The sequence below is a fragment of the Cynocephalus volans genome, chromosome 10 (assembly GCF_027409185.1).
Source record: "Cynocephalus volans isolate mCynVol1 chromosome 10, mCynVol1.pri, whole genome shotgun sequence".
NCBI lineage: Eukaryota > Metazoa > Chordata > Mammalia > Dermoptera > Cynocephalidae > Cynocephalus > Cynocephalus volans.
Window position 1 is genome coordinate 2,300,202 of NC_084469.1, and position 9,428 is coordinate 2,309,629.

The 9,428-nt window shown below is 51.5% G+C and overlaps 1 protein-coding gene across 4 annotated transcripts in view; it reads left to right on the top strand.

Annotated features, from left to right (window-relative positions):
* LOC134389049 (zinc finger protein 385C-like) overlaps positions 1-9,428 on the top strand; it is a 34,645-nt gene that overhangs the window by 23,793 nt on the left and 1,424 nt on the right. For 2 of the 4 annotated variants that reach the window (XM_063112474.1, XM_063112473.1), the window contains exons 4-6: positions 2,381-2,526; positions 4,026-4,136; positions 5,535-5,586. In XM_063112474.1, coding sequence (XP_062968544.1) covers positions 2,381-2,526; positions 4,026-4,083 — 204 coding nt within the window. In that variant the 3' untranslated portion in view covers positions 4,084-4,136; positions 5,535-5,586. Of the gene's footprint in view, positions 1-2,380; positions 2,527-4,025; positions 4,137-5,534; positions 5,698-6,925; positions 7,211-8,289; positions 8,493-8,822; positions 8,934-9,428 lie in introns of those variants that run through there. The other 2 variants (XM_063112475.1, XM_063112476.1) reach the window with 2 other exon arrangements.

Here is a 9,428-nt window from a genome sequence, read left to right on the forward strand (position 1 = left end):
GTGCCCTCTCTCCCCTCCCTACCTATAGGCTGTCTCGGGCTTTTTTATATATGTGCATGTATATAGATTTATAATTCTATGAATGTGAAATAAATCTATCTTATCTTTCATAGGGTTAACACACAAAAATCCAGGACTTCTTTCGGTTTTGTAATGACAGGGTCCAAAAAAGTCCCAAATCGACTGGACTTATTTTCAGTTTTTTCTTCCTCAACCCTGGTTGCTCTACAAGTTCCTAGCCCTCCTCTGCCCTTGCTTCAGACCTTTAAGCCCAAAGACTGCAAAACCCCAGTGCTGTACCTGCTGCCTCTGAGGAGCAGCCTCAGGGCCTGACCTAGAGATGCTTTGACCAGGAGGGTTTGCTGCCTGCTGGGGAAGCTATCAGGGCCTCACCAGAGCTGGGGAATGCATCCCTTTAGATTCTGACTGTTTTCCCATTCCCTCCTGTTGGCCCTTGCTGTGAATGGTGTGTGGGATCTGGAAGGAGGGAGGTGGTAGAAAGTGAGAGGGCAGGGGCTGCCATTTTCCCAAGCCCCCAAATGTGGGTTTAACTTGCAATAAAGTGGAAACCCAGCGCATCACGTTGTGTCCATGGTGGTGTGTCTCATGGGCCCACCCTGACTCCTGTCCTCTCGCTTGGCTGGACTCCCCTTGGGAGTTCATTTGGGCCATTATGCTGCCTTTTTAGGGGCAGGGAAGTCATCCTTCTGGACTGAGGCCTGCAGCTGTGGACTCCCTGCCTCTGCTTCCCCAATTGTGGGGAGGGGGGGCATACAAATGGGGCTAGAATTGCCCTGGGCTTGGCTGGTGCTCTTTTGTTTTTTAAAATTTTTATTTATTAATATTATTTTTTTTACATTCTAAGATATCATTGTGGAGCAGTTGGGAGGCAGGGGGAGAGAGAAAAGGGGGAGGAAATGGGATGGAAGAAGGAGGAAGGAGGAGGGATGGGATTGAGGCCTGTGGCACCCCCCTCATTCCCACAGGGGAGACCAGGGGGCTTCCAGCAGTGGCTTGGTCATTGCTAGGCTGAGTGCAGATTTCAGGAGGCTGTGGCAAAAGCCCTCGCCCCCACCCCAGCTCGGGAGCCCAGGGCCCTTCTTGCTGTGGCTCGGTGGTCATTGCTGGGCTGGATGCACATATCAGGGGGCGTGGCCAAGGCCCTTGGCCCCCACCCTCGGGACTGGTTGTAGATGTCGGGGGGCATGGCTGAGGCCCCCGACCCTCCCCCATTTCTGGCTTGGTAGCCCAGAGGACCCCCTGTCCTTCTAGGTGTTATAGGTGTTCTTTGGTGAAATGAGACCTTTACTAATTAATATCAAACTTTGTCTCTGGTTGTGGGTACTTTGTTTTTTCTTCCAGTTCTGTGTTGGATTATTTGCTGTTCCCACCACTTAAATTCTGCACTGGAACTAATTTGTTGTCCTTTGCTTACTTCTAAAACGGGGGAACTTCCTGTGGGGACCAGTACTTGAGCCCTGTGGTTGAGCTAAACTGCTGCTTTGCTGCTGATTCCCTGGGGAAGGCTTTTGGTGCAGCTCAGGTTGTAATGGTTGACTTTGTAGGTACTTCCAGGTCTAGTGAGATCTGGTGCGCCTGGGTTGTGTAGAAACTATGGTCTGGGCCTGAATCTTTTTGGCAAACTGCACCCCTGCAGTTCTATATTCCTGACCAGTCTCCTCTGAGTGGTCCTGTGCTGACTGGGGGGCAGGTCAGCCATCCTTGCTGTGCCCCAGTGTTCCGCTGGTGGGCCCGTCACCCCCACAGCCCATGCTCCATGGGATGGGCCATGCACTGATCCCTTGCGATGACTCACTGGCCTCTGAGTGGCTCCTTTTTTCAGTTGTTGTGGCTCCTCCCTCCTAAATGGGTCCACGGGGAACCCTATTAGTGGTATTGCTGGCCTGGAGGCCACCAAGGCCCTCTTCTCCCCTCCACCTCCAAGCAACTTCATCCGAAGGACACAGCTGCAGCTTTTGCCAGCTCCTGCTCCATGTGCTCAGCGGCTCCAGCCTGGAAGAGGCCAGGATTAGAAATGGTTGGAGAGTTTCTTTCTTTCCATCATTGTGGCTTCTCCTGCCTTCATGCACTCTGTAGGTCTCTTCTCCTCTTCCCCTGAGCTTTAGTCGCCCTGGCTTGGCTGTTGTTGCTTTTTTATTGCTGTAAATTGGTTGATTTGTGGGAGAGAGTGACACTGTGGACCGACTATTCCACTATCTTAACTGGAAGTCTGGCTGGTGCTACTTTGTGAAGAGGGACAGGAGTTTCTGCCTTGGCTGCACACCCAAGAAGCCCATCAGCCTCTTCTTCTGGCTGCTGAGGTAGGAGCGAGCCCTGTGGCTCCCCATTTCAGACCCTGCCCTTCCTCCTCCTGCTGCAGGCCCGGCCTCCAGCACCCCCAGCCACCTGCTGGCCTCCCTGCCCCTGCCCGCCCGGCCTCTGCAGCCCCCGCTGGACTTCAAGCACTTGCTCGCCTTCCACTTCAATGGCGCAACCCCGCTCAGTCTCTTCCCCAACTTCAGCACGGTACGGGCTGGGCTGGGGGGTGGCAGCATGCAGCCAAGCTTGGGGGTGGGCAGAGAGATGGGCTCAGAAGGGCCAGCTCTCAGCAGCTGGGTCTGACCAGGAGCTCATTCTCTTCCGACATCCCCCAGAGCAACTAGGGGCTCCCCAAATAAGGATCCCTGGGCCCAGCTCTCTCCTAGTCTAGGTAACAAGATGGTGTCACCCCCCTCCCCACCTCCACCATCACAACTGCTGGGCCTGTACACTGTGGGTTTCACTTGAGTTTTGGTGTAGGGACCTCTGCGGATGATCTGTGTATGTCTGTGTGTAATTCAGGTGTACCTTTCTATGTAGTTTGTGGCTCTGTAGGTCTTTGTGTGTCGTTTGTGATGTGAGTTTGTGTGTTGGTGTCCAGTGTGTGTTTGTAAACAACTCTTTGTGCCTTGGTAATTGTAGGTAATTAATGTGTGTGCCTTTGTATCTGAGGGTTTTTTGTGTCTCTGTGTCTTTTATGTATGTTTAGTGTGCGTCTGACCTCTTGAGTATGTGTTTTTGTGTGGTTTGGGTGTTGTTTGTCTGTGGTCATGGGCCATTTGTGTGCCTGTCAGTTTGTGTCTCTGTGCTTGTCTGGAAATTTGTAACTGCATGTATGCTTACGTGCTATGTGTCTATATACTGGTGAATGCGTTTCCACGAGCACATGTGTATAAATGACAAGTGTACTGACTGTGAATTTTACTTCATTACGTGAGGTGTAAAGAGCCCCTCTGTTTTTCAATTTTGAGGAATCAAATGAAATCATGGATGAGCCCCGCCCCATCCTGACAAGATGGTGTCAAATTCCATCTCAGTTACCCTTAGGAATCCCTTCCCTCCCACCCTCCGGGGTTGTGCGGAGTCCTAAAGAGTCTGAGACATTTGGGGAGGATCCTTTGGTCCTGAGTCCCTGCCATTCACTCACTGTTCAGCGCATGGTCCCCAAAGGGCAGGTGAGACTGCCATTGTCCTCCTTGCAGGGGTTCCTGCAGACCATTTTCCTCTGAGGTTCTATCCCCTGAGCACCCCACCAGCCCTGGGTGCTGTGAGGGTTAGAACCTCTTTCTGTTCTCAGGGAAGTTTCTGCAATTATGTTCTTCTCTCAAAGAGGATTCTTTGTCCCTTCCCTGCTTTCCCTGTGCTAAACTTTCTGTTCCAATATTTCTGATTCTTGTGAATGAGGGGGAAAAAAAAACCCCAAAAAGCAGTGATCAGAGGGTCAGCAAGAGAAGCCTGGTTATCACCAGGACGTGGTTCTATTTCTCAGAATGATGCAGGTCACCCTGGCCATGGCCCTGTCTGCAACAGATAAAGTCAGCCAGGGGACAGGTTTCTTTTTCTGCATCTAACATCCATAGGAAGAGAAAGTTCTTCCTAGAGGCAGACACTGCCCTCCTGCTTAGTCTTCATTTTTGGCATTTTGTACTGCACTCCTCTTCCCCAGCCGAACCCAGGGTTATTGTGCCCTCCCACCCCCTTCACAGATGGACCCGGTCCAGAAAGCTGTCATCAACCACACGTTTGGGGTCCCCTCCCCTATGAAGAAGAAGCTCTTCATTTCCTGTAACATCTGTCACCTGAGGTTCAACTCAACGGTGAGAGGGAGGAGTGGTAGCAGGTCTGGGGAGGGGGCTGGGCAGGGCGAGGGCTGGAGACTGGGCTTCCGGGGTCCTTCCGGGGGAAATGTGGGTGGCAGAGCGGCTGTGGTCCATATTTTCCATCCCTGGCTGCAGAAGAGACACGTCTGGTTCTTTAACCCTCCTGCCCTCCCCTCTTTCCCGATTCTTCTGACCCTTTCCTCAACCCCCTGTTGCCCGGCTCTAGTCTGTGGGATTCCATTTCCCTCCCACAAGCCTTTCTCCTGTGTTCTGGATCTTTCTGCAAGAGAAAAGACTGCCCTTGCCCACTCTTGATCCCAGTGCCACTCCATCAGCTCCTGGTCTGGAGCTGAGTGCTCAAAGCACCTGAGAGTTTACAGAATGTGTTCATGCCCATTGTCTTAATTAGTTCTCGAGATACATCTGTGAGATGGACAGAGGCACTATTATCATCCCCACTTTTCAGATGAGGAAACTGAGCCTCAGAAAGGTTAAGTGACTTGCCTAAGGCCACACAGCTGGTAAGTAGCAAAGCTGGGATTTGAACCCAGGCCTCGGTGACTCCACAGCCTGCATACTTTCTACTACAACCTATATCCCTAGATATATACTATACCCCTAGGTGGAGGACGAGCCTCATTCTGACCTCCCAGGGAAGGTTTGCCTTCTTTGTGGGCGATCTGGGGTTTGGGCTAGATGTTGGCAGAACTTCTGTGGGGAAAGGGTACACGTGGGCAGGTCTTTCCTACATTTGCGGGAGGTGGGCTGGGGAGCAACAAGAGGGACCCTTGGTTGAAGGAGGGAGGACTGTGATGAGGCACATGTCAGGGATCCCTCCAGGCTTTCAGGTTATATGTGTCATTTAAGAGATGGACAGAGAGAATACTCTGTGAGGGAGGGACCATGTTGTCTTCGTGACAGACCCCTGGCACGGTGCATGGAAAACAGTAAATGCTAGGTAACCGTTGAACGAAAGGGATGAATGATTTGGGGGTGCATTCATTGAGCATTTCCTGTATGTACTAGGCCCTTGTAATTCAAGCTCCCATTTAATTCTGACAACCCTATGAAGTCAGTATTATCATCACAAAGTTCATGGTTGAGGAAACTGAGGCTCAGAGAGCTGATGTGACTTGCCCAAAGATGAACAGCTAATAAGTGGCTGAGTCAGAATTTGAAGCCAGCGGCTGCTTCCCTCAGAGCTCATGCATGAGAACACATTCTGTAAACCTCAGGGCCACACACATACTGTGACGATGACAATGACAAGGATTTGCCCTTGTGTGGCCCAAGCCCTGCCTCCTTTGACCTGTCCTCCTGCTCTGCTCCAGCTCATAGACGTGCATGTGGACTCTGTAAATGAATAGTGGTGACCCCCTGGCCTCCCCTCCCCAGAACCAGGCTGAAGCACATTACAAAGGCCACAAACACGCCAGAAAACTCAAGGCTGTCGAAGCTGCCAAGAGCAAGCAGAGGCCGCAAACCCTGGCCCAGGACAGGGTGGTGTCCCCAACCCCAACTCTGGCCAGTGGAGCCCCCGGAGAGCAACAGAGCAAAGGTCAGTCCTGAGGTCTTCTCCCCTATCCTCACTCCAAATCTGGCTTCTGATGAGAGATTTCTGCTTGTGATTATTTTTGCTTGTGCTGGAGTATTCCAGGAATGCAGGCAAAGGCACACAAGCTTACAGCTCAATGAGTATTCCCAACCTGAACATACCCAGATCAGGAAGCACGTTACCAGCACCCCAGAAGCCTGCCGTGGGGTAGAAATTAATACTCCCTTGCTGTATAAGTTTCTTAGGGCTGCCATAACCAATTGGTACAAACTGGGTGGCTGAAAACAATAGAAATTTATTTCCCCACAGTTCTCGAGGTCAGACGCCCAAAATCAAGGTGTCGACAGGGTTGGTTCCTTCTTGGGGGCTCAAAAGGAGAAACTGTTCCCTGCTCTCTTCTGGCTTCTGGTGGCTGCCACCAGCCCTGGGCATGCCTTGGCTTGTAGGTGCAGCACTCCCACCTCCGTGTCCATCTCCACATCTCAGTCTCTCTTGCGTGTCTGTGTCTTACATGTGATTTTCTTAGAAGGACACCAGTCATTGCATTAGTTCCACTCCAATCCAGCGTGGCCTCAGCTTAACTAATAACGTCTGCAAAGACCCTATTTCCAAATAAGGCCACATTCTGAGGTTCCAGATGGACACGAATTTTTGGAGGGACACTATTCAACCAACTACACCCCCCTTCCAGGCTCTCTGATTCTTATTTCTGTCAGCCAGTTTTACCTGGTTTTGGTAAACCATAGAGTATGTAGGCTTTTGTGTCTGGCTTTTGTTCATCTCTCCGACATCTTCGTCAACATTATGTCTGTAATCCACCCAGGTTGTTGCCTGCAGCTTTAAGTTGTCCTTTTTCATTACTATGCAGTACTCCATTGTTGATGGACATTTGGATAGTTTCCAGTTTTATGCTGTTATGAATAGTGCTCTTTGAATATCCAGTACATCTTTTTGGTGATTCCTGATTATTTAACAGTTAGCAAATAATGAAAATCAGGACTATGAGGACTTTCTGAGACCACTGTCCAACTCTATGATTTCAGATGGGGAAACTGAGCCCAAGTCTGCTCATTGAGTTGGTGGGAGAGTGGGGCCTGGAATTCCACGCTGGTCATCCTATACCAGGGACCCCTCCACTCTACCATGCCACCTCCATTGTCAGTCTTCTCTTCATGGTCTTAAGAATCACCTCAGGCCTCACGCTCTCACCTGATGCCTTCTGTCTCCCCAGCAGCTCCTGCAGCCCTTCCACTCCAGCTACCATTGACTGTGGACCTTGCATCCAGGGAGCCAGCCCACTCAGACCTCTTGGACGCTGCCTCCTGCTCCTCCTCTTCTTCCTCCTGTCCACCCTGTTCCCCAGAGCCTGGGAGAGAGGCGCCAGGGCCTGAGCCAGCAGCGGCTACTGTGGGAAGCAGTGTGAGTGAGGAAGGCAAGAGTGAGAAGGGGCGCCTCTACTGCCCTACATGTAAGGTGACTGTGAACTCGGCCTCCCAGCTGCAGGCTCACAACACAGGTCAGTGCCCCCCAGGAGCTGGAGTCCAGGGGAGGAGAGGGGCAGGGAGGCTGTGCCTCACCAGATGCAGGCAGGCTTGAGTTCCTGGGCGCTCTGCTCAAGGGTGATGGTGACGGGCGTTGTGCTCAGCTACTGTCGCACAGGCATTTCTAGGTCCTCCCGCTAATCTCTGGGAAGGGAGAACTGGGAAGAGAAGTCTGAGGCAGCAAGAAGGTCACTGAATCTCTGAAGGATCACTCCAGAGAAGACAGGAGACACATGCTCCATCTCTCCTTAGATCAGAACCAGAAGGAAAGGGATTGAGATCAGAGTGAAAGGGAGGCCGACAGTTGTACTGCAAGGTCTTCCTTTGGGGAGGGTGGCACGAGTGAGAGAAGCTGGGAGAAGTTTCATGTGGCTGAAGGGCAATGTGTGTGCATGCAGAGCAGCCTCGAGCCTGTCTTTTGTGCGGATAGACTTATTTATGTATGTATTTATTTATTTTGTTTCCCTCGAATTTCAAGATTTTATTTTTTTACATTTATTTTATTTATCAATACACAATGTAGTTGATTTTCATGACCCTTTGCCAATTCCTCCTTTTCCACCCTTCCTTTCCCTCCTCCCCCCCATCAACATCATATCTGTTCACTTGTCTTAACAAGTTCAAAGAATTGTGATTGTTGGGTGTTCTCTCCCCCTGCTCACCGTTTATTTGTTTGTGTATTTATTTACTTGTTTTTATTAGCACCAACAAATATGTGAGAACATGCGGTATTTCTCTTTCTGCGCCTAGCTTATTTCACTTTATATAATTTTGTGTAAGTCCATCCATGTTGCTGCAAATGGTAGTATTTCATTTTTTTAATAGCAGAGTCGTATTTCATTGTTTAGATATACCATATTTTCCTTATCCACTCATCCAATGGTGGACATTTGGGCTGGTTCTAACTCTTGGCTATTGTAAATAGAGCTGCAATAAACATGGGAGTACAGGTATCCCTTTGACATGACGATTTCCATTCGTCTGGGTATATACACAGCAGTGGAATAGCTGGGTCATATGGTAGATCCTGATAGACTTTGTACTCTCCCTCCAGGAGCCAAGCATCGGTGGATGGTGGAAGGCCAGCGAGGGGCTCCTCGAAGGGGCCGGGGCCGGGGCCGTCCAGTGCCCCAGGGAGGAGCTGGACACAAGGCCAAGAGAGTGACAGGGGCCCGGAGTGGCCAGCAGGGGCTCAGCCCTCCTTTCCACTGTGCTCTCTGTCAGCTCCAGGTCAATTCAGAGACACAACTCAAGCAGGTGGGAACAGTGAGACCAGGATCGGGGTTGGAGCCTAGGCGGGGGCGAGGAGAACAGGGGGAGCCTGAAGAGAGAAGGTGGGCAGAGCAGGCAGGGCAGGACATGAGCACTGGAGGAAAAGGAATGAGGCAGCTGGACTGTGGGCTCCTTGAGGGCAAAGGCCAAGTCTTACCTCCCTCTCCAGGGCCCACCCCAGGATGAGGACCCAACGAATGTGCACTGAATGTGAGTTGTGGGTGGAGGAAGGGCAAGATAGTCAAGGATGACAGAGTAGTTTCAGGGTCCTTGGGCTTCCTCATCTTAATCCCAGTCTGTCTGTCTGTCCATTAGCACATGAGCAGCAGGAGGCACAAAGACCGCCTGGCTGGGAAGCCCCCCAAGCCCTCCAGCCAGCAAAGCAAGCTGCAGAAGCATGCAGCGCTGGCTGTGAGTATCCTCAAGGTATCTGTCTCCAGGCAAAAGAGTGGGGACCTGGATCAGGAGGGGAGGGTGGGCCAGGGGGGCCAGCTGGCAGGATGGGGGGGTCAGGAAGGAGGCCACCCTACTCTGAGGCTGCCTGGGCAGGGAAAGAGCTGGGGTTGGGTTGTTGGCTGTCTTGGGATCTGCCCAGAGGAATTCCCGGGGAGGTGGGCTGGGGTAGTAATCTTAGGGGCAAGAGTGAGGGGTGGGCGTGCATCTCCTAGAGACCATCTGTACCCCCACCCCCACATATCCTCCACCTTCTCCCATCCTGAGATTCTCCTCCCTCTGGACAGGAAGACAGGTGGTGGAGAAAGCCCTTTGGAATGAATGGGGGTGGGAAGGGAGGAGGAGATAGTTTTGGAACTCTAAAAGGCACGTTTTTCCTGCAGCAAAAACCTCGAGGATGGGGCCCAGGAAGGGGGTGGGATTTTCTGGGGTAGTGACAGTGATCATTCCTCTCTCTTTTCTTTATAG